General features: G+C 39.6%; 3 protein-coding genes across 3 annotated transcripts; all 3 read right to left on the bottom strand.

Moving 5' to 3' along the window:
• Positions 1-225: 225 nt before the first annotated feature.
• Positions 226-4,521, bottom strand: LOC128399135 (vomeronasal type-2 receptor 26-like). Its single transcript, XM_053360393.1, has 5 exons — positions 4,303-4,521; positions 3,165-4,028; positions 2,703-2,930; positions 1,224-1,350; positions 226-1,127 (listed from the first exon to the last, which is right to left on the bottom strand). The coding sequence occupies exons 1-5, from the start codon at positions 4,519-4,521 to the stop codon at positions 226-228; spliced, it is 2,340 nt and encodes a 779-aa protein (XP_053216368.1).
• Positions 4,522-17,641: 13,120 nt separating this feature from the next.
• LOC128399950 (vomeronasal type-2 receptor 26-like) lies at positions 17,642-19,282 on the bottom strand. Its single transcript, XM_053361859.1, has 3 exons — positions 19,077-19,282; positions 18,675-18,801; positions 17,642-18,580 (listed from the first exon to the last, which is right to left on the bottom strand). The coding sequence occupies exons 1-3, from the start codon at positions 19,248-19,250 to the stop codon at positions 17,679-17,681; spliced, it is 1,203 nt and encodes a 400-aa protein (XP_053217834.1). The 5' UTR covers positions 19,251-19,282; the 3' UTR covers positions 17,642-17,678.
• Positions 19,283-19,669: 387 nt separating this feature from the next.
• LOC128399951 (vomeronasal type-2 receptor 26-like) lies at positions 19,670-20,485 on the bottom strand. The gene has a single exon (XM_053361860.1). It carries the CDS (start codon positions 20,483-20,485, stop codon positions 19,670-19,672), a length of 816 nt encoding a protein of 271 aa, XP_053217835.1.
• Positions 20,486-25,262: the final 4,777 nt, after the last annotated feature.

Here is a 25,262-nt window from a genome sequence, read left to right on the forward strand (position 1 = left end):
TTCCTCTAATGCAGTAGGAACCCTTCTTGGCATTTTGAAAAGCCTTGCGGTTCTTAAACTCTTAGTTGCTGACAATTTATACATACGTAGCTTCATATGTCTGCCCGCAGTTAGTCTGCTCACAGTTTATGTATTATTTTACACCACTGTCCTTGTAGCTGATCTGTACCCGAAATACTTGCCCATCATCCAAAGCAGTATATTGGAGAAAAGAGGACAATTTACTTAATTCTTTCTCCTCATTATCTGCTCCCTGCTGTTCAGTTCAGGCCTCAGCACAATGATGTAGCACTTAGGGAAAAAGATGCATCCCAGTAACACAGCACTGGAGGCCAAGATGGAGAAGATCTCCACAGCCACCATGCCTTTCCCTCTGGTGCTCAGGTAAGTTGGAACAAAGGACAGCCAAACACTGCAAAATGCCAACATGCTGAATGTAATGAATTTTGCTTCATTAAAACTGTCAGGTAACTTGCGGGCCAGGAAGGCCACAATGAAGCTGCTGATGGCAAGGAGACCCATGTAGCCCAGGACACAATAGAACATGGTGACAGACCCTTCATTACACTGAACAATGATTTCTTCATTCACTGAATGCATGTCTAAATCAGGGAATGGGGGGAAGGTTGAGAGCCAAACCGTGCAAAAACACATTTGAAGGAGTGAACCAGAAACAGCAATTGAATAGGACACTTTTTTCCCCATCCATTTCTTCACACTTGATCCTGGTTTTGTGGCCATGAATGCTAGAGAAACAATGATGGTTTTGGCCAACACACAAGAAACAGCCACTGAGAAGATGATGCTGAAAGCTGGTTGTCGGAGAAGACAGGTCACTTTCCCAGGTTGGCCAAGGAATAGCAAAGAGGTGAGAAAGCAGAGCAGGAGGGAGATGAGGAGAATGTAGGTGAGGTCCCGGTTGTTGGCTTTGACTATGGGGGTATCTTTATGCTTAACAAAAGAAGCAAACACCAAGGTTGTGATGAAAGAAAAAGAAGCTGCAGTTGAAGCTAAGCCTTTGCCTAAAGGTTCTTCATAAGACAGAAAATGTACAACTTTGGGGTTGCAGTGATTTTTATTGTTGCTTGGATACTGATCTTCTGGGCATTTGAAACAGTCTTCCACATCTGAAATTTAGGTTGGGGGAATTTGAACTCAGTGACAATTCATTGAATACAGCAAATTCTTTTCAGCCTGTATTAGAGCAAAATGACATGACCTACCCGTTTGGTTTGAAATCTTCCCCTCTGGACATGGAGCACAATCATAGCAGCAAAATTGTTCACCCTCCTTCCTTTTCTTCTGATGACCCGGGTGGCAATATTCATTGCACACAGAAAGGGGAACCACCTGTCCATATACATATTGATTGTTTTTACAATTAGTGATATTTTAAAAAATACACTTCTTACTTGTTGATGTAGCCCCAAACCCCATATCACAGTGACGGAGACAGCCCTGCAGCATGTTCAGACCAAATGATATCTATCACATTTAATAAACATAGGTGCACGATGTTTTTGTCAGCGTAGTTTTTATTTATTTATTTAATGATATTCAAACTATCACTGCAGAGCATACAAAGGACCCAAGTATTGGAAGACACAAGATCTACCCACCGTGGAAGAATGGCAGATGCAAGTGATCGACTACATGGAGATGGCTGAAATGACTGGCAGAATCCGGGACCAGGGAGAAGAATTGATGGAACAGGACTGGAAAAAGTTTAAGGACTATTTACAAAAATATTGCAAAATGTTTGAGTGTTAACATGATGTGGGAAGTGAAGGTAACAGGGCATGTGGGATTTGGTTAAATGTGAATGAAAAGTAGATTTTCAAAAAGGAGAAGGGGGTTATGAACAGAATAAAATTATGTCTTAGTATATAAGATGAGGAATGGGCTAAGATAACGAAAACTTGGGACATAATTATTAGAAAAACATAATTTGTAAGCATGGTTTGAAGAAGGGGTTGAACTTGCTGAATCAGATTGGAATAAAGAGGAACACAAAAAAGGGAGATGTGAGGAGGTCAGGACAGAGGGATAAGGAATTTTGTAACTTTTTAAAGTGGATTTTTCTTTTTTCTATTTTTCTTTTTTTGTTATATATTTTTGTTTTCTGATTTTTCTGTGGGTTTTAATTAATGGAATGATCTATGTGAAATGATGAATTTTTTGTTTTGTAAAACTTTAATAAATATTTATTTAAAAAAAAAAACAAAGGACTTGAGTAGGCAATTATTTCACACACACAAAACCACTCTCACAATCATTTCTGATTCTATTTTATTCCATCCTGGCATGGCACTCAGGGCATGTACACAGAACACATGTGGGTACAAGGTATGAATTTGGGGGCAGTTCTGCAGAGGACCTGTTTTGAAACGAGATGAGCGCTGCATCCCATAGTTTCTTTGACTGGACTTAACTGTCCAGGGATCCTTTACCTTATTTTACCTAGAGCAAAAAGTTAATTAAATTTCAATGTTCATTAAATATGTATGGGAAAGGTAAAATAATATTCAAAACAGGAATAGTATTATATGGATGCATGTACTTGTTTCTGAATGTGAAAGGAATAATTGAAATCATTCAACAGCTTTATGTGCCATTGCAAGATCAGAATATATTGGGGGGGAAACAATCCTAGTTCATAGTTTAACACAATGGCTTTACCAAGATAGAACTAGAATCAATACCTCATTAAAATATCTGTGCCACACAATGTTATCCTCACTAATGGTGAATATTCTCCTATCAGCAGCATAGTGAACAACACTTCCAATTTTTATTCTCTGAAAGGAATTGTTGGGGAAGGTGACCAGGTTCATGATGTCAAATCCACCACTCATTTCCCACTGATCATTAAAGGACATAGTTTCTCCAGCTGAGTTGTTAAAGGAGATGCCTTGAAGAAACTGATGGAGCTATTTCAAATATAAAAGGAAAGAAATCAACAAAAAATAACAGCATGCTGAAGATTTCAGAATGCCATTCATTGCAAGTTTCAAAAATAGAAAGGAAATGTAAACCCATGTTTTAAAAGAAAAACGGTGTTGAATGTTTTCATTATTTATTCAAGGAGAACAAAAAGTAATGTATTCTCACTCTGTAGCAATCTGGGTGATTGAAATCAGCAGAGTTTGTTGAGAAGAAATTACCTGCCAAGGCTGCAAAGATTGAAGTTGTATATTTCTACCAACTATATTTGATCTGCGTTTGGATTTAGAGAGGTCAATTGCATGCAAAGCATGAGCCAAAGCATGAACAGCATTATAGATACTGTAGCTGTGTCCAGTCATGTGCATTTCAAAAAGACCTGCAATGAGACTTTCTGGCCTCTCTTCTCCAGTACATGTGTCATCGTCCATCACAGGCATACCTGGATCTGGAAATAAACAATCAAATGCTTGCTCCCAGAAATTTTTGAGAAAACCATCTCTTTCAGTCCTGGTAGGGTTTATATTCTGAAGGAATTCCCTGAAACCTGGAACCTCTTTTGTGTGAATAGCAAATAAAATGGCACCCTGGAACATCTGGAAATCCCATCCTCTTGCGGCACCTGTTAATATAAAATCTGTCTGGGTTGTCACAATCCACACCTTTCCAAATAATGGGTTTTCTGTATTTTCTGATTCTGGTGAATGAATAAAAGTTTTCAGCCGCAAGATTGTTAAAGATTCTCCATACATGATCATTGTACTGGCTCTATAATCTTCCCGAGATAAATCAATTGGACTTGACCTGGAAAAATGATTTATGAATTCCTCCATACGAACTTCTTGTGGGATTCTTTTTGTGAACGCTGAACATATCCCATGTTTAGAAAACAATGGCTCCAGTATTCTTAGGAATTGCTCTCCACTGTTATCATCCACAACAACAAGCCCCACCCATGTCCACCTAAAATGCTGAAGTAACCATATAATCCCCATATACTGAAGGTTTTCGTTTGGGACCATACGGTAAAAGGGAGGAACTTCCATTGTTTTGGTCTCATCTATGGCAAATGAGCCATATGTAAGCTGTAAGAAAACATACAGATACTGCAGAGATAGGTTGGGAGTAGTTTACTTTTTCAGGCGGCTGTTATTAGGAACTTCGGCATGACAACATATATTCTCCAAAAGAATTTTTGAAGTCGGTCAGAGATAGGGTCTTTTTCTGACTGAATTTTCTTAAGTTATTGAGATCTTATCTTATTTGCAAATACAGCCAAATTCTAAGTCACTAGTTTTTTCTTCTGAAAGATAACAGAAAAATATAATATTACCATCAGCACCCATGCACATATCCTACCTGTGGTATCTTGTGCAGACCTAAGATGTTCATCACATGGAAAGAAGTGTCAGAGCCCAGTCCTCCAATGACGGCTAGGAGGTTTTTCTGTGTTCCACACTTGTAGTTGGGGAGAAATGTATGTGATTTGAATATCAGCTCCAGGGTGGTGCGATAGGTCATCTTTGCATCGTAATAGGTGTCAGAGATGTGGAAACCAAGTGTGATATTAGGTAACATCTCGAGATTCTTGTTGATGTGATTTACGGCAAACACCAGGGCCAGAACATGCTGGTAAAACTTGGTAATGACACTGCCAATAGTGTTTCTTTCATTAATTCAGAAGATGAGTCTATCATGCATGAATTCTTTATGCTACAACCCTCGTAGTTCCTGTTCGTAACTGAGTTGAGTTCACTTACAGCAAAAGCCAAAATAAATACATGTTGCCAGAACTTGGTCACCACCCAGAGAATAGACACCCCCCCCCCAATTCTGATTATGTATTTACAATGCATGAAGCTGTTACTCTATAATCCCACTAATCTATATGAGCAATTGAAACTCTTTTCAATTTAATATCTTTTCCATTTGTTTATGATTCCCTACAGCTTAGTATCACCATTCTCGCCAGCCAAACCTTTATTTATACTTTGTTACAGAAAACAATTTGATTTGTCATCTGTAATGCATAGTCCACTTTGTGATCTCTTGATAAAAATATATCAATATATTTAATCTCTCTTTCCAATGCACTAGAAATACTCATAGAGATTACTTCTATGAATGTTTTATAACTCCCCATGCACAAATCCTTAGAGCATTGGATACTATCCCATATTTATTTTATATTTACAAAATTCCTGCAATATTTGAGATTCAGGGGGAAAAGGATCCTTACTGTGGAATGTCGAAGAGGTTCTGAGTAGGATTTTCCTTGAACAAAACTTCATGGAAAAAGTAAATGATCTGAGAAGTAATCTCACCGATGAGGAAACTACCTGGCTGGTACCATTCATGTGGTATAGGCAGGGGATCACCTGTGAGACATTTCATGGGACCTACTTTGGACACAATGGAAGGCAGAAGAAGCAGTAGCAATGCTTTTCCTAACATGCTTTCCCCAAATCTGACTTCTAAATATGAGCTGCCTTGCACCTATTTCCTTATATCAAGCTTATAAAAGGCAAAGGGAGAAAAGTGTCAGAGATGGCCCTGCCTGCCTCTTGCACTTAATCCCAGCTTCCCATGGCACAGGTGTTCGTTTATAACCACTTTGAGGCTTGCCTACAGATTGTTTCCTCCTGCCTTTTTGAAAGTCTCTGAAGCTTTGACCGCATGAGCAAATGATTATGCTTTGGATAATTGCAGGGGGACAGTAATTGCTTTTTCAGTGTTTTGATACTGAGTGAGCCTATTGGTAGGAAATGATGTTGTTTCTTGTCTTCCATTTGTGACCAGAAGTCTTCTCTGCTTGCTGAACAGATGGGAAATGGGACCTTAGTTCTAGATTTCCATGAGGAGCAGTCTCCAACAGGACAGTGAGGCCATACGAGCATTCTTTGTGGCATTTTGAACTGTGGCATTCCCTCTGCACACTAGTATGCCTGGCATCTTCACCGAACAGCTTCTGGTGAATGCTGGAGATGCCCCAACATACTGTTGCAAGATAGAAGCACAACAAATGGGAAAGAAACTGGGAAACGAAACAAGGGTTATGTTGGGAAAGTTCCCTTGTTCTTCTCTGTAGGCAAGTAGGAAGGACAATTGAATACACCATCCCCCCCCCCGTTGCTGCTTATGACATGATTTCCTATCCCCCCCCCCCCAGTTTCTAATTCTTATTTTCCCTGCTAGGCTGCTTCTGTTTATCTCACATCATCTTATCTTAAAAGTGATTGTTTGCTCAAGGGTTCAAATCCAAACTCATCCATGAAGTTCACTGGGTGACCTTGAGCCAGTCATTCTCTTTTAGCCTAACCATGGATGTTTGGGAAGATAAAATGAAGAGGAGAATACATAAGCTACCTTGAATTCCTTGGAGAAAAGGTGGGGTTAAATGCAATCCGTCAATCAATCAATCAATGCTTTTTTCTGGGGGGATGCAGGGGTACCCCTAAACATTTAGTGTATCTAATGGGAGAAGAAACTAAATTTGTTTAAAAATTTAGTTTCTTCTCTAGGACAGTGAATCATCAGTTCCATTGCTACCCCCGATGGTGGCCTCATTTCCCATCATGGCGTTTCCTGAATCTCAGACAGAAGTGAGCGTTTAATGCATTTAATGTGTGAAGTAGGAGTTGGAATCTAGCAACTGATTGGTCAATTTCATTGTATTTGTATTTTCCCCTCCTGATTTGAACTATAAAATGGTGATTTTCTTAAGTCAAAATGAGAGTACTTTTTTTAAGGAAAAAAGCACTGCAATCAACACTGACTCTGCTTAAACAGGGATTTTTCTTCTATAAACTCAACATGCATTTTGCAACCTATGGCTGGAACACCAATGAGAGCTGTTCTTGCACAGTGATAGTCTGGCCACAGTGACCCATGCATGAGTAATACCAAGATTCAATTATCACAATGCACTCTATGTGAGGCTACCTTTGGACCCTGTCTGGAGGCTTCAACATGTGCCAAAAGCTGCGGTTAGACTGTTGATGAGGGAAAGACTATCACCAACACATATGTTCAATGCTAAAAAGTTTGCACTAGCTGTTAATGTTTTATTAGGCTAGGTTCAATATTCTTTCATTAATTTACAATTTGGATGCAGGATACCCCTTGCCAATGGTGGCTGAAAGATAAAATGCTTAATGTGTTCTCCTTATTAGTTCCCTGCTATTCAGTTTGGGACTTAGCACAATGATGAATAGGATATCCCATATCTTTAAGCCTCTTCTCTTATGCCTCTGAGGTCTTTGAGGGAGTCACTATTAGTGGTCCCTCAAGCCTCAGGTACAAAGCACATGGCCATCAGATTTTATTTTGTATCTTAGGGGGTTTATTTGTTGTTTGTTTCTTAGTTCAAGTGCAGACATCTGCCCAATATCTTCCTCTGTGAAGACAAATGGATTTATGAAGAAAGTTTTATTGTCTCTAACATCTTCCAACTATACTTGGTAACCACATCAGCACCCCCTTGGTCCTGATAACACCTCCACAGATCGGCAGTATACTGTATAAACCAGCTGATTCTCCAATACTGTTTTTTTGACAACTCCCAAGCATTTGGAGTAATTTCATTGACATTGCTTCCCAAATTCTTTTTTTTTTTTAACCAATCCCCTCTTTTGGAGGGAAGGTTCATTTTGGAAGTAGAATTTGACGGTAATGGCTTTTCTTGGCCATTGGCCATTTATATTTATTTCAGTAGCACTATGGTCACTGCTTCCAACTGGTTAAACAACATGACATCTTTCAACAAGTTCTGATTGCCACTTAAGATAAAGTCCAAGGTCATTTTCTGTCTAATCCGTTCTGTGACCACTGTTCTAGGGTATAGTCTCTGTAAGGATGGTTGAAGTTAGCCATTACTACAACAGTTCCTGTTTGGAATGATTTTTATTATTATTATTTCTGCATCTCAAGTTCTCGCTAAGCATTGTTTTTAGGGGGAAAGAGTACACCCCAAGTACTAAATTACTCTTGGGGTTTTGTATCACCACTCAGAATGGACTTCCGGGTGGGAGTCTGCCCCCTTTTGGATTTCTAGCTTGCTGGACTCAATGACCATTTTAACATACAAAGTGACATTCTCCTTCAGTACATTCTTACCTGCCCTTCCTAAATAATTTCTATACAGTGGTACCTCAGGTTACAGACGCTTCAGGTTACATACTCTGCTAACCCAGAAATAGAACCTCGGGTTAAGAACTTTGCTTCAGGATAAGAACAGAAATTGTGTGGCGGTGGTGGGAGGCCCCATTAGCTAAAGTGGTACCTCAGGTTAAGAACAGTTTCAGGTTAAGAACGGACCTCCAGAACGAATTAAGTTCATAACCCAAGGTACCACTGTATAATTAATCATACCTAATGTTATGCGAAGGTATCTCCCCACAAATACTTGGACTTCTGATAGTCTTCTGTTTGGCCACTGTGTGAGAAAGACTATGACTAGATGTTGTGATGTAGTGGCTGAAAGATAGAATGCTTAATGTTTTCTCCTAATTAGATGCTCCCTGCTGTTTAGTTCAGGTTTCAAAACAATGATGTAGCATTTAGGGGAAAAGATGCAAACCAACAACCCAATACTAGAGGACAGCATGGAGAAGATCTCCACAGCCACCATGTGTTTGCCACGTGTGCTCAGGTAGGTTGGAACAAAAGAGACCCAAACACTAGAAAATGCCAACATGCTAAAGGTAATGAACTTTGCTTCATTAAAGCTGTCGGGTAACTTGCGGGCTAGGAAGGCCACAATGAAGCAGGTGATGCCCAAAAGACCAATGTAGCCCAGAACAGAGTAAAAGATGGCAACAGAACCTTCATTACATTCCACAATAATTTCACCCATTACTGAGTGCATATCTAAATCAGGGAAGGGTGGAAACATTGCTATCCAAAAAGCACAGGTGGTTACTTGAATGAGGGAGCACAAAAGGACAATGGAGGTGGACAGTTTTCTGCCCACCCACTTCCTCATGCTGGAGCCTGGCTTGGTGGCTATGAAAGCTACAACTACAGTGATGGTTTTGGCTAAGACACAAGAAACGGCCACTGAGAAAATGATGCCAAAAGTGGGTTGTTGGAGAAGGCAGGTCACTACACAAGGTTTACCAAGGAATAGGAAAGAAGAGAGGAAGCAGAGAAGGAGGGAGATTAGGAGAGTGTAGGTGAGAGCTCGGTTGTTGGCCTTCGCAATGGGGGTGTCTTTGTATTTAATAAAAATCCCTAACACCCAGACTGTGATGAGGGAAAACCCCCCAGCAACTGATGCTAAAGTGATCCCCAAAGGTTCTTCATATGACAGAAAGTTCATATGTTTTGGGATACAATCATCTCTGTTTATGCTTGGATATTGATCTTCTGGGCATTTGAAACAGTCATCCATGTCTGAAAAATATAAAGAAGCAGCAGTTCAGTCCCAATTCATCTTTAAAACCACATTGAATTAAGCATGTATGATGACATCATTTTATAATGAGGACAAAACCTACCAGTCTGGTTTGAAATCTTCCCTTCTGGGCATGGGGCACAATTATAGCAGCAAAACTTTTCCCCTTCCTTCCTTTTTTTCTGATGACCAGAGTGGCAATATTCATTACACACAGAAAGTGGAAGCACCTAGCCACAAATATGATAAGAGTTTTAGGTGTGAGATTTTGAAATGATTTTTAAGTTGCTTACCTCCGGAAACATACCATATTGAAGCAAAGTATTCAGAGAAAAAGGACCATGATTGCTAAGCTTACTCAGGAGTCTTGGGTGCATTACATTGTCAATATGCTTGTTTACTCAATAAAAGATATCTAATAATTTAGTGATATGGGAGCTGCCCTTGCAAAAGTCATGCTGGTTTTGCTTCAGGAAGTCTTGTTTTTCTATCTGCTTGGTTGCTTATCTTTAACAATACTTTCCACTAGTTTTACATTGAACATTGAGCTAACTGACCTGTAATTTCCAGGATCAGCCTTCCATTTAAAAAGTTGGTGTTACATTGGCCCTTTCTCAATCCTTAGGGATGATTACATTTTTTTGTTAGAAGATAATTCATATTTGAATCCTTTGAGAGTTGTCGAGTGGATTCTATGTCTACCTGATGATTTCTAACTTTCTTATTTATCCAGTAAGGCCTAGAACATGGCATTCTATCGCCAACATCAGTCTTAGTTCCTCGGGCTTCCTTCCAGCACCAAGAAGGCTAGTAAATATTATTCAGATTAGCAGGATTTATTTGATGGCTTTCAGGGCTGCATTTGACAAAATAGGATGTTTTTCCTGGCACCCAGATTACCCACAGCAGGAAGAGAGAGTCCATCAGGAGACCTCACTATCCCTACCTGATTAAACCTTTTATGCCACACAATTATATCTTCATTGATGATGAATTCTTTTTCTTCATTTGCATCTACTCTTCCAACTTTTACTCTCTGGAAAGAGTTATTGGGGAAGGTGACCAGGTTCATGATATCAAATCCACCTCTGAATTCTCCTTCATCATTAAAGGAAATCATTTCTCCAGCTGAGTTGTTAAATGAAACAGCTTGGAGGAATTTGTCAATCTAGTTTAAAGAGAAACAGAGGGCTAAAATACTTCAAGTTTTAGACTCAACTAGATTTTATGCTGAAATTACAGGATGAAATGCAAACCTAAAAAAACTGTAGTAGTATTAGGTTAAATAACAGGTTTTGATGCACAAAAAAGCTGGGTGTGATCTTGTCTTGTACTAATTTGTACATGAAAAGAAGACTTTGATGGGGAGACATTACCTGCCAAGGGTATAATGACTGAAGTTCATCAACTCCCCACCACCTCACACTTGCTCTTTCTTTGGCTCTCGATGAGTACATGGCATGTAATGCATAAGCCAAAGCATAAACAGCATTGTAGATAATGTAGCTCTGACCAGTCATGCGCATTTCAAAAAGACCTGAGGTAAGACTCTCCAACTTTTCGTCTCCAGAACATGCTTCATTGACATTCACAGGGAACTCTGAATCTGGAGAAAAGCAGTCAAATGCTTGCTCCCAGACAACTTTGAGGAAACCATCTGCTTCATTCCTCTGGGGTTTTATGTTCTTCAGAAACTCTTCGAAGGCAAGAAGCTCTTCTGAATGAATTGTGAATGAAATTGCACCTTCAAACAGCTGGAAATCCCAGTTTTTCTGCAGGCCAGTTGATGTGAAATCTATCTGGGTGGTCATAATCCACACCTTTCCAATAAATATATCTTCTTTATATTCATGGTGTTGCATAAAATTTACATTTCTTAGCCAGGAAAGCATCACTGATTCTCCATAGCAGATAAATGTATTGGCCTTGCTGTCCCTGAGAGTTACATAAATTTCTACAATGTCATAGAGGCTTTCTACTAGATTATCTATACCAATTTTTCGTGGGATTCTTTTAGTGATGGATGAACAGATTCCATTTTTTGAAAACAATGGCTCCAGGATCTTCAAGAAATGTTCTCCAGTTTTATTATTGGCAACAAAGAGTCCAACCCATATCCATCTGAAATACTTAAGTAGCCGGATAATCCCTAAATATTGATGAGCTTCATTTGGGACCATGCGATAGAACGAGAAGCCTTGCATTGCTTGGTTTTCTTCTGAGGAAAATGAACTATATGTGAGCTAATGGAAAATATAAAGTTATTGCAGAAAATCAGTATGTTATACCAATGGAGTGCAAACATATATTGCTAACCATGTTACGGTAAAATTGTAATGGAGAGGTAACATAATTAACATAAGGTTATGGTATGGGTTAAACACAGGAGATTCTTAGCATGAATTATTAGCATGGTACATCATGTATAGCACCCTTACCCCTTACTGGGAGATGAATGATTTAATTTTGATACATATTTAGGGGATATTAGAATCTGTAAGATTTATGGGATGGGAAATTGTTAGGACTTGAAGGGTATAAGTAAATGTGAACAAATAAAACCAAAAAAATGTGAACAAATTCACTCCTTTATTGGTGCATAAAAATAAGAAATTTCCTGTGTAAGTTGAAATGGAAACATGATTTGAGAGTAGAAAGTTTGAAAAATGGATCGAGGAGATGTCCATTAAATGGTTATTACAAGAGATGTTGATTTTTTGGAGGTAAGAAGATAGATTCTATACCACCTTGGTGAAAGTGCTGGCAGGTTTAAAGTATTTGGGATGTCGTTCTATCAATTATGAATGAAATAGATGGAAGATTAATAGAAGGATGGGGTGAAGAGAAAAATGTATTTATGGTATCGAACAGTAGCTGCTAAGCTGATGCTTATGTTAAAAGCAGCAGTGAAATTATCAGGAATCTTAGATAGTTGGAGGCTGGTGATGCAGTATATAAAATGAAAAATTGTGAATTAGGGAATTGAAATAGATTTGTTGTTATAAAAAGCATTGGGCACATTGGGCAAAAGATTCCTGCATGGTAGGGTGTTAGAATAGATGTTGTTATTACAAGAAGCAGTGGCAGAGATAGCCGCTCGGGTACCCGGAGTGGCACGCATAATGTGCACCCAGGGTGCGGGGCGATTCTCCTGGTGGGGGTCCAATCGCGATGTGGTGGAGTGATCCACCGGGGGGGGATTTTGTCACCCCCTCCATGGGATGACACCTGGGGCTGACGGCCCCACTGCACCCCTTCCTACACCCCTGATGAGAAGAGTTACAAAAAGAAAAACACACACACCAATAAATAAGATCACACAATTAACAGGATTTTGTGTTTCTACAAACAATTCTTTTACTTACCAGCCAGGCATTTACTCTGATAATGAAAAGAGAAAAGTGTAATTTCAATTCCCCTTCATTCCCCAGTTCATAGATCCTACCTGTGGTATCTTGTAAAGATTCAAAATGTCTGCTATGTGAAAAGAGATGTCAGAGGTCAGTCCTCCAATAGCAGCTATCAGGTTCTTCTGGTTGCCATATTTGTAGTTGGGGAGAAATCTACGTGATTTGAAGAGCAGGTCCAGAGTGGTCCTGTAGGTCATCATCGCTGAATAGTAACTGTCATAGATGTGGAAACCAAGGGTGATATTTGGCAAGATCTTCAGGTTCTTGTTGATCTCTTCAATGGCAAACACCAAGGCCAAGACATGCTGATGGAACTTTGTCACTACACTACCAATGGAGTTGACATATTATTTTAGGAAAGTTGATGCCTAACACATTATTATGTTATCCACATTCATTTCTGTACGGCTATCCTTATATTTATTCCTGATGTTCATAAGTAATAACCACTTTCATTTTAATCATCATTTCTGATATATCAGAATTCTGGCTCCACATTTTAAAGTCACACACATCTTCACCAATATAGTGAGCCAAGTTTCCTGCAGGTGCTATACTAGAAAGCAACATCAGTTTCCTGAATTAACCTCAACCATCCTGTTCCATGAAACTGATTGCTTATAGGAGCTGTTGGAGAACTTGCATTTTTTTAAAATTGCACTTCTCTTTTAACAACTGCCTGCAACAATAACATACCAGGGGAGCTTTTTCTGGCATGGATGTAATAGGTAGGCTAAGCTTCACCATCTATATGTCTATCGCAAGGTCTAATAAATGACAGGAGCAGGGCCGGATGGTTGGGGAAACTGAATATCCCTCCCTATAGGGCATCATTGTGTGAGGGAGCAATCCCAAGCACAAAAAACTGGTGTAAAGCAAGCTGGTGTAAACTAAGCCAGGGAAAATCTTAATCTGATCCAAGCCTAGTTCAACAGCGAGATTGCTGCTGCTGTTCTGCATAAACCTTGCAGAGGGAAAACAATCTGCTAACATTATATGGTGGGATACTGTTTTGCAGCAGGCTTTAAAATCATTTAATGTTACTTGTGCAGATATCACCTCATCCAGAGGCTCATCTGTACATACAATATGGGACTGCATCCTTTAGTGTGTGGTGACAACTACACTTTAAAATGCCTTCCCCTTAAATGTTAGATAAGCCATTAAAGCAGGGCTTTTTATTTCATCTGCATTGGAATTGTTTGAATGAATGGCATTATTTGTATTTTCAATGCATAGTTGTGGAACTTAAAAAAAGTGTATTGCCACATTAAGTGGAGAGGGAAAGTAAAATAATATATGTATCATCTCACTCAAACACAGACACACAGACACACAAACACACAGACACACACACACACACACACACACACACACATCTATAATAACTTACTGTGGAATCGCAAACAGCTCCTGAGAATTATGCTGCTTGAAATCAACTTCAGGGAAAAAGTAAATAATCTGAGAAGCAATCTCGCCAATGAGGAGATCACCAGGCTGGTACCATTCATGAGGAACAGGGATAGGGTCACCTGCAGGACACTTCACACTATAGGCTTTGCACGCAATGGCAAGAAGCCGAAACAGTGTTAGGAGCCTGGAAGCAAAGCCTCTCTGAAAGTGCACATTCACCAACTGCATGACTTTGGCTGCACTGAATGCTGCCTGAATCTAACAATGCACCTCTTACATCGAAATGCATCACCCTGGCTAATACAAGGAAAAGAGAGAGTTGTGATAAGTAATATTAACAAAGCCCTGCCAGCCTCTCTGTGCCCCACACTGCCAACTCTCACTGGCACGGGAGGTTATTTATGACCACTTCCAAGCTTCCTTATTGTTTTCCAGTGCCTTTCGGAAAGCCTTTAGAAATCTGGTCAAGTGAGCAAATTAGTGTGATTTAGATAATTGCAGGGGGAGATAATTACTTCTTCATACATTTTGAGACACTTCAGCTAGGAAAAATGAAGACCCTTCTTTTGAGATTTGACCTCACATCTTCTCTGTTCCCATAGTGAGCAGATCCCATCTGGAAAATGCATCTAAATTGGAACTTCTTGCCTAGGGACATAAGTGGTAAATTCTGAAATGGTGTGTAACGTTAAGAAAATCTGAAAGCAAAATGATCGCTTTATTTATTTATCTGTATTTTTTATTTCATTTTATTAACTTTATTTAATAAAGTTATATCTCATTTTCCAAGAGACCATCTCTGCACTGTGCAACAATATTTAAAATTACAGCTGCAGCACAACATGAACCAGCAACCAGTGCAACTTGTGTCCTATATGTGAGATAATTTCCCATCTCCCAGCCTCAACTAAAAACCATGTAGCTGTAACTTCACTCATTATCTAAGGATATAGGTAAGAAGGAAAAACCAAGCTGGCTCATTTCACAGAAATTACTTAGAATATTACCTGCATAGTTTCCTTAATAATATTCTTTCTTTCTTTCTTTCTTTCTTTCTTTCTTTCTTTCTTTCTTTCTTTCTTTCTTTCTGAAAATCCTCTCCTCCTTCTGGAGGGGAGGGATTGTGAGCGGGAGACGATTCCCGTGTCACGCAGGGGGCGATCTGCCCCCTGACCTGTCATCATTGCTGGTGCGCCACGCCTCCCGGTTGGGCACCCAATCGGGTGACACTGCGGGGGCGTGGTTTAGCCGCTCAAATGCGGTCGCACCAGCTCTCCCCGCCATTTCGATCCTGTTTTTCCACGAGTCACCCACCCACCACTCCCTATAGGGCATAGCTTCTCGCTTGGCCTTGCTATGGACCCATGGTTGGTCACCCTGGTTGCCCAGGGGGCCTGGTAGGAGTTTTTTTTCCAATTGGCAAATTGGCACCAGCCTCTTGGTTTGTTTTGCCTACCTCATAGCAATCGTCACAACTTTCTTGGTATTTGGCGGTTAGGCATTGGAATGTGTTGTTGGTGTATGGAAGGGCAAGGTGTGGCCATCGCCTACCCCTTCACTTATGGGTATTCCGTTAAAGGATCCTGTCCGATGCCCTGTGTGGCGGGGCGCCATGGCACGACTCCGGTGACATCAGGGGACAGCTTATAGTTGTATTTACATCAACAGGCTCCCCCTACTGGTGGTTAACCCCTCATCAGACTCACCCCTCTCCGAGTGTGTGGAGTCAAATTTTCTGTGGTCCAATGCCTAAGCCAATACCTTCTCACATGTTGTAATCAATAAAGTTGTGGCCTTTTCTTGCCCATTAACCTAATATACTGTCTCCACGTGTCTTCATTCCCCAAGCGGGGATCAGGTCCTCCAATCACAAATTCAGAGCCTGGGGGAAACCAGTGTGGATTATCATAGTTTCCCAGTTGATTACTTACTCCTGTGCCAGGTTACACTATTGACATTGTGTAAAGATCCTTATCTAGACAACTCTTACAATGTATATACAGCAAGTGTCAATGGGAGTCACTAACAAATTGGATTCAAAGACCTGCTATGCCAAACCTTGGCCTAGCTGTTCTCCTGTGCTCACCTATGCTTTGTGAAGGGTTTTATTTGTATTTGGTTAAAAGTTTGATGCCTAGATCCAGGTTTAGTGTAAGTAATCTTTGATGAGAGAGCCCCATCAGAGATTTTTTAAAATACAGCAAAATGAAGTGTGGAAATGTAGTCTGTTAAAAAAACCCATTCTAAGTTGCTTTCAAAGTTCCCCACGTGCCTAAGCATAGAAAAAGACCACACATTTGGTAAATTAACAATGTTTTACTTAGAAATTCTTCGAAGATTGGATTCATATGTTATAAAATAAGCTGTGTTATTTAGGTTCCAAAATGTTTATTCATCATCATCATCAAACCTTTTAATGGCATCACATTCAAACATCCAAACATCCAAACATCCAAAACAAATCAATACCGAATTACCACTTCCCCAGTGGCACAAAACATTAGCTAAAAGAAAGGAGGTAGAGCGGTCTATCATCACAAAAATGTTTATTAAATTATTTGTACAGAAACACAAATATTGCTTGCTCAAGTCAAGCTGCAAGCCTCCTTCCTGTTGCTATAGATAGTCACTTCAGAGGAACTGCTCAGCTCAAATCAGAATCAATTTTCCATTAGGTAAATTTTATTTTAATCCCCATCTCCCATCTGAAACGAAGCCTCTCCAAACACTATCTCTATCTAACCCCTCACCTCCAAAACTCTCCCCTCTCAAAGTGCAGCTCAATATCCTCTCAGGGAGAGGCTCCAGAACTCTGGTGGGATTCTGAGGAACTGCATCACCAGACTCTAATCTGGCTATGCTGTTTGTCACAGAGGCTGATTTGTCCCACATTGTGTACAGCACTTTGAAACTTTCCGCAATCTAGTGTTGTATATATTTTATGAAATAAATTACTAAAATAATGAAAACCAAATTGACCTGCACCTAAAATGCTTGCCTAACTCACATGTCAGTATAACAACAAGATTTTCACTTTTGAATGCTTCTTTGATTTCTGCCTCACAAGATTTTCCTGAGCATTGTTATAAGGTGCACAATAGCACATCCCCAAAACTAAATTATATTAGAGGTCCTGAATCACCGCACATAATGTTTCCCCTTTTTGGATTTCTAGCTTGCTGGACTCAATGTTCACTTTGACATACAGAGTGGCATCCTTTACTGTCCTTCCTATAGAAGGCATATATAAGTAAATATCTATAACTAATGTTATATGAATGTATCTCTCCCCCAAATATCTGGACTTCCCATAGACATCTGGTTGGCCACTTTGTGAGTAGGATGATGACTAGAATATTGGTAATAAGAGGTTGATTTATTCAACATTGTGTAGACCAGTTTGAGATTTCCTACATTTTTATGAAATAAATTAATGAAATAATGGGGGGAGCAGGAATGATCTGTACCTAAAATGCTTGCCTAACACACATGTCAGTGTAACAGAAGGGACAAATCCTTTAATGTTTTCTTCTTATTAGCTGCTCCCTGCTATTCAGCTCAGGTCTCAACACAATGATGTAGCATTTGGGGCAAAAGATGCAGCCCAGTAGCCCAGCACTGGAGGCCAAGATAGAGAAGACTTCCACAGCCACCATGTCCTTTCCTCTTGTGCTCAAGTAAGTAGGAAGAAAAGAGGCCCAAACACTACAAAATGCTAACATGCTGAATGTAATGAACTTGGCTTCATTGAAGCTGTCCGGTAACTTGCGGGCTAAGAATGCTACAACAAAGCTGGTGATGGCCAAGAGGCCCATGTAGCCCAAGACACAGTAGAACATGGTGACTGACCCTTCATTACATTGCACAATAATTTCTCCACTTACTGAATGAAAGTCCAAATCAGGGAAGGGAGCCGAGGTTGCCAGCCACATAGTACAAATGCTTGCTTGAACAAGGGAGCAAGTTAAAACAATGAAGATGGCTAGTCTTTTCCCCACCCACTTCCTCACGCTGGACCCTGGTCTGGTGGCTATGAAAGCTGTAACCACAGTGATGGTTTTGGCCAGGATGCAAGAAACAGCCAATGAGAAAATTATGACAAATATTGGTTGTCGGAGAAAGCAGGTCACTATACAAGGTTGGCCAAGGAATAACAAAGAAGAGAGGAAGCAGAACAAGAGGCAGAGGAGGAGAGTGTAGGTGAGGTCCCGATTGTTTGCTTTGACTATGGGGGTGTCTTTGTGCTTAATAAAAATCCCTAGCACCACAGCTGTGATGAAGGACAAAAAAACAGCAACTGAAGCTAAACTGATCCCCAGAGGTTCTTTATAAGAAAGAAAATTTCTAATTTTGGGGATGCAAGCATCTCTGTTTCTGTTTGAATATTGGTCTGCCGGGCACTGGAAACAGTCTTCTGTATCTGAAATATAAATAGAAGAGACATTTTAGTGGCAATTCATTCACCACATCATATTGAGTTAATCATGTATGTTGACAAAATTTTAGGAACCTACCTTTCTGGTCTGAAATCTTCCCTTCTGGACATGGAGCACAATCATAGCAGCAGAACTTTTTCTCTTCCTTCTTCTTCTTATGATGACCAGTGTGGCAGTGTTCATTACACACAGAAAGTGGAAGCACCTATGCACAAACAAGGGAGGGTTTGAGATTTGGGGTGAGAGATCGGTGGAGAAATTTATGCACGTCATCTCCAGAGCTACAGGATATTTTAGCAAAGTTCCACAAGTATTAGACATTCACAAATATAGCTATTTATTCCTCTGTTTTGCAGCCTACAAACCCTACATATGTGGGGTTATTTGCAAGGCTACATTAGGTAAGTGTAGTAATTTCGGACATCCTCAGTGCCTGTTTGCCCAACAGAAAGTCTGCTAAGAAATCCCTCTCATCTCTACCTGATTAAATGTTTTATGCCAGACAATTAGATCTTCATTAATGGTGAAGTCTTCTTCTTCACTGGGGTCCACTCTCCCAACTTTCACTCTCTGGAAAGAGTTGTTGTGGAATGTGACCAGGTTCATAATGTCATATCCACCGCTCAATTCTCCTTTATCATTAAAGGACACCATCACTCCAGCAGAGTTGTTAAATGCAACATCTTGCAGAAATAAGTCAACCTAGTTTGAAGAGAGAGAAAAGTTTTAAGAATGAACTTAAAATTATATGGTCCCAGTATAGATTGAGATGTAAACCCATGCATATGCTTCAGTGATTACAATTTCTAACACTTTTTCACCTGTTATTCATGGATGCTGAGTGTAATCTCATTTTTAAAATAATAATTAATCTGTGAATTGAAATGCTGCCATTTATGTAGAGAAATTCTGCTATGGATGCAGTGACTGAAGGTCATCAAGTTTCTCCAAAGACATAGTTCTTTGTTGTATCTAGATGTGTACATGCCATGTAAAGCATAAGCTAAGGGATTTTAAAAATGTTGTATTTTGCATCCATAAGGTCTACTTATGCAAAGAAAAGAATGATTTCTTTATGAAGACATTACCTGCCAAGGCTGCAGAGACTGAAGTTCAAAATTGCTACCATACACCTTTGCTCTTTGCTTGGATTGGGATGAGTAGAAGGTATGCAGAGCATGAGCCAAAGCATAGACAGCATTATAGACACTGTAGCTATGGCCTGTCATGTGCATTTCAAAAAGACCAGCAGGGAGACTTTCTAGCCTCTCCTCTCCAGTACAGCTGCCATCATCCATCATAGGCATCTCTGGATCTGGAAATATACAGTCAAATGCTTGCTCCCAGAAGCCCTTGAGAAAACCATCTGCTTGGGTCCTGGAAGGCTTGATGCTCTGGAGAAATTCTGAAAAATCCAGAAGCTCTCTTGACTGAATTGTGAAGGAAAGTGAACCTTGGAAAAGCTGGAAATCCCAGTTTCTCTGAGGGCCAGTAGATGTGAAATCTATCTGGGATGTCATAACCCATACCTTTCCAAATGGAGCACTTTTGTTGTGTCCAAGATCATTAAAAATATTAACCATTCTCAGCCAGGCAATTGTCAAAGATTCTCCATAGCTGATAAGTGTTCTGGCCTTGTTATCTGTGAGAGCTACAAAAATTCTTTCCATTAAACTAGTTATTTCATCTAGATTTTCCATGGAAACTTGCTCTGGGATTCTTTTTGTGAAAGCTGAACAGATTCCATGCTTGGAAAACAGTGGCTCCAGGGTCTTCAAGAAATGTTCTCCCGTGTTATCATCCACAACAAACAGCCCAACCCATGTCCATCCGAAATACTGAAGTAAACGGATAATGCCAATATATTGATGGCTTTCATTTGGGACCATGCTGTAAAAGGAAAAGCTCTGCAATGCTTGAATCTCTTCTGCGGAAAATGAACCGTAGGTGAGCTAAAAGAAAACATATCTGTATTGCAGCAATAATATAATATAATATAATTATATGTGTGCCCATTTTGCTATGAGAATGTGTCTTTATAACAAAATATTTATTTACGAACTTTGTGGGTTCCAAAAGAATGACACTTAATTTTAAAAAAATTGAGAAAAATATGCATTTTCCAGTACAATGGTACCTTGTTTTGCATACGTCTTGGTTTGCATTTGTTTTGGATTATAAACAAGTCAAACCCGGAAGTGCGTGTCCCGGTTTGTAACATTTTTTTAGATTACAACCCTTTTTTTGGGGGGGGGATTACGAACAAATTTTTTGGGGAGGCCCCATTAGCAAAAGTGCGCCTTGGGTTACAACCTATTTTAGCTTACAAACAGACCTCCGGAACGGATTATGGTTTAAAACCAAGGTACCACTGTATATATCTTCTGCTTTATTTACCTAAGCCTGGCAGAAGGAATATAGACACTAATTAGTGTTACCTGTTGAGTTGCCAGTTCATGTGAGCAAACTGAACAGGTTTAGGATCCAGCTTATGCCCTGCTTCTGTCCCACCCTGCCTCTGGAAGGCCTTTTGAGTGCAGGACCTACACCAGTAGTGGCTAAACCATAGCTGAGATGGGATGAGCAAATTATAGCAGCATATCCTCAGCTGATCCAGGATTGGAGACTTAACACTCTCTGAACCTGTCTGAGGCTGGAATTCCTCTGCATCCTAAATCACTCATCCCAGAAGATCTTGCCACAGGATTGCTCAACCAACTCTGCCTTTAAAAAATAAGCATTCTCTTTTAATTTGCATTCTCCCTCGTTTTCCAATGCGCAGATCCTACCTGTGGAACCTTGTAGAGGGTTAAGATTTCTGCCATATTGATAGATATGCCAGATGTAAGTCCTCCAATTATAGCTATGAGGTTTTTCTGGCTGTCACATTTGTAGTTAGGGACAAATCTGTGTGATTTGAAGAGCAGGTCCAAAGTGGTACGATAGGTCATTCTGGCATCGTAGTAGCTGTCATGGATGTGGAACCCAAGTGTAGCATTGGGCAAGATCTTTTGATCATCATTGATCTCCTTTATGGCAAACACCAAGGCCAGGATGTGCTGATAGAACTTTGTCACTATACTGCCAATGGAGTCGACACATTAATACTTTAATTCACACTTAAGCATTTGATACCATCTTTCCTCAATCCCATTCATTTTTGTTAGAGTAGTCTTTTATTTCTTGCTGTTTTCATTGGTTTTCATTTTTGAAATCCAGCATCATAGTGTAAATTTTATAATTTTTTTGCAAGCAATTTCCTCTAATGCAATTCTATCATCAATATATTTTGTCTTCTCATTTTTTTTATTTTTATGTTGTGAACGCCCCTGTAATCTTTGAATGAAGGGTAGTATACAGATTTAATTAACAACAACAGCAACAGGTATGTGGCAGTGATGTTGCTGCTGGATGGGTATTGCTAGCCACTCCTGCTTCACACAATTGTCTTGTAAAAGACAATTGCTTTTTTTTTGGGGGGGGGGAGTGAGGAATATAAGTACTTACTGTGGAACCTCAAGTAGCTCCTGAGAAGGATCTTCCTTAAATTCAATTACCGAGGAATGGTAAAATATATGAGAAGCAATCCCACCAATCAGGAGGTCACCTGGCTGGTACCATTCATGTGGAACTGAGATTGGATCACCTGCAGGACACTGCATTGTATTGACTTTGCACACAATTGGTAGCAGAAGCAGTAGCAAAAGCCTCTGCATAGTTGCAATAAATCTCCTCTTAGGGGGCAGATTCCTTGGTGTTCATACACACCAACTGCCTGACTTTGACTACGTTAAATGTTGCCACACTCTCACAATTCACTACATAAGGTGAAACATATCACCTTTGCTTTTAGCATAAGCATAGTTTAAATAGTTAATCCTTCTCTCTCTTTTTATGCTGGGTGTTCAATATGAAAAAGTGGCGCTATGTGTAATCATTATCACAGGCTACCTTCTGTCTCCCACTCCCAACTGTCAGTGAGCACTTTGTTTCCTTAATACTTTTCCAAGCTGTTTTTTGACTGCTTTCTAGTATCTTTGTGAAAGCCTTTCGATATTTGGGTGACTGAAGCAATTATTTTGAATTGGCTAATTGCAGGGGGAGATAATTACACCTTCAGACTTTAGAGTCGGAAGTAAGTGCAAATAAGTTTCCTTGTTTGTGTAGATGAGAAAACTTCAGATTTCCCTGAAGATCAAAGCCCTGCAAGAAAATCAGGACCTGACACAGAGCCATAATCTTACCTACGGAAACCAATAAGTGCTAAATCGTAAAACGAAATCCACTGTCCAACTCCAATTTTGCAATAAAATTGTAACCTTGAACGTATTGACATGGGATCAACAAGAGGAGCAGTGACACTTGATTTAATCTAAAAATTTTCCTCTAGTCTGGTGTGAGCTGTTTTGTTGAGCCAGCTCAAGAATATCAGGCTCATGTAGCCCAGAACTGAAACATCACAATGGTTAACCGAATGCTCACCCACAGGTTCTTAGAGCAAAAGCATTCTCCCCACACATGATTCCCAGCATCTGGCAACTGGCATTGAGAAGCAATACCACTGTGGAGGTGGAACATTGTCATTATACTTAGTAGCCAACTATTCTCCACCTACTTCACAAAGGAATAGAATACAAAGCACCACTGGCCACAGGGAAAATCAAATGGGCAGATAATATGGCTGCATTTTTAATTGTGAACCAGTGTAACCTCTGCAACATAGCTGGGACATAGCTGCATGGTGGATTATCTGCTTTGCAAGTAAACAGTACGAAGTTCAATAGCCTGCATATGCCAGTTGAACTGGGAGATGGCCAAAAGACCCATGTAGCCCAGAACAGAGTAAAAGATGGCAACAGAGTCTTCATTACATAGGACAATGACTTCACCCATTACTGTGTGCATATCTAAATCAGGGAAGGGTGGAAACATTGCTATCCAAAAAGCACAGATGCTTACTTGAATGAGGGAGCATGAAAGGACAATGGAGGTAGCCAGTCTTCTGCCCACCCACTTCCTCATGCTGGAACCTGACTTGGTGGCTATGAAAGCTACAACTACAGTGATGATTTTGGCTAAGACACAAGAAATGGCCACTGAGAAAATGATGCCAAAAGTGGGTTGTTAAACAAGAACAAACCTATGGTTATGTGAAACATACTCAATAAACACACAAGACGTACGTAACCAGATGCACTTTTGAATAAATAAGGTATACTATTCATTGTAACAAATGGTAGATATCAACGGAAGTCTCATAAAGTTCAACAAAAAAAGTAGAAGACCCAGTGGATCACTTCATTCTCTAATCAGTCCATGCATAAGGTCCATACATATATAAACAAAAACAAGGTGTAGCTATGGGTTTGAAATGTGCTCCCAGTGTGGCCAATATCTTTATGAGAAATTTTGATTTAGAGCACATTGTTCATAATAACCCATTTAGTGAATGTATTTTGTTTTATGGCCAATATATAGGTGATTTGATATTTAGATTTTCTGAGGATATTTTTGAACCGTTTAACCATTGGATCAATAGTGTAATTCCACATTTGACCTTTGAAGAGACTTCAAGTCCACATCATTTACCTTTTCTTGATCTAGATTTTTTGTGGATGAGTCAAGAATTAAAGTGCGTCCATATAAGAAAAGCACAGATAGAAATTCCTTGTTATATTATAGATCTAATCATCCCAAACATCTCCGTGATAACCTTCCCTTAGGTCAGTTTCTAAGATTAAAACGCAATTCATCAGACCCACGAGACTTAAAAGTCCATTCTAATTTGCTTTCTGCATCCTTATTACAAAGAGGTTATCCAAAATCTGTAAAAACTGCCTTTCAAAAAACACAATTAAAAGAGAGGTTGACCCTTCTTACATGTGGTTCACATGTTAATACAAGATCTTTGTATATTTTTGCTTCCTTAGAATACAACCATATGACTTTCAGAATTGAGAATTGAATTCTTTACATCCCTCAGGTCTGAATACTGAAATTGATTATAGTTGCTTTTTGTGAATGTGTACTAATGTTTATATGTAGAACACCTGAGCATGGGCTAAGTTTGTTTTATTTCTGTGGGCCGAGTAGATTACTTTGAAAAACACATTTTGTTCCTATAGATTGCTATTATTTTATGTATGAGTTTGTTTAAATATATAACATGTGAGCATGGATTAAGTTTGTTTTACCTTTGTTGTGCCATATGGGTCAATTTAAGAGAGAAATTGTGTATCTGTGGATTGCCAACACCTGTTACTCAAACCAATATTGTGCTTGTCCATATAATCCTGCTTCGTAACATTTGCTGCTTACTGCAGCTACTACTATGCTATAAGATCCACTGTCCTGTAGTATTACATATGTACAGCTGTTTATGGTTTTTTATATCATTTTTGCTATAAAAATGTGTGAGATGACGATATTGTATTTATTTGTATTACCTAGAGCCTGTACTACTGATGAAGCCTAGGATGCCAAAACAAGGCTAATATTCTGGAAATCCTTGTCTTAGACTCTGTGAAAGGATTCTGTGGAACTGTAACAACCTTTCATGTGGGTTATTGGACTCTATGAACAGACAGGTGGAATAGACGCTGAAACTTACACATGTATGGACCTTATGCATGGGCTGATTAGAGAATGAACTGATCTACTGGGTCA

The sequence above is a fragment of the Podarcis raffonei genome, chromosome 13, assembly GCF_027172205.1.
Source record: "Podarcis raffonei isolate rPodRaf1 chromosome 13, rPodRaf1.pri, whole genome shotgun sequence".
NCBI lineage: Eukaryota > Metazoa > Chordata > Lepidosauria > Squamata > Lacertidae > Podarcis > Podarcis raffonei.

Bases quoted from the DNA above. Each gene is read 5' to 3' on its own strand.
- LOC128399135 (XM_053360393.1), bottom strand. From the start codon at position 4,521: ATGTTACCTAATATCACACTTGGTTTCCACATCTCTGACACCTATTAC. The intron at 4,029-4,302 runs GTAGGATATGTG...GTTTTCTTACAG, and splicing joins GTCTGCACAAGATACCACAG to CTTACATATGGCTCATTTGC. The intron at 1,128-1,223 runs GTAGGTCATGTC...CCTAAATTTCAG, and splicing joins GAAGATTTCAAACCAAACGG to ATGTGGAAGACTGTTTCAAA.
- LOC128399950 (XM_053361859.1), bottom strand. From the start codon at position 19,250: ATGGTGTCCTTTAATGATAAAGGAGAATTGAGCGGTGGATATGACATT. The intron at 18,802-19,076 runs GTAGAGATGAGA...GTTTGTGCATAG, and splicing joins GGCATAAAACATTTAATCAG to GTGCTTCCACTTTCTGTGTG. The intron at 18,581-18,674 runs GTAGGTTCCTAA...TTTATATTTCAG, and splicing joins GAAGATTTCAGACCAGAAAG to ATACAGAAGACTGTTTCCAG.
- LOC128399951 (XM_053361860.1), bottom strand. From the start codon at position 20,485: ATGGTCCCAAATGAAAGCCATCAATATATTGGCATTATCCGTTTACTT.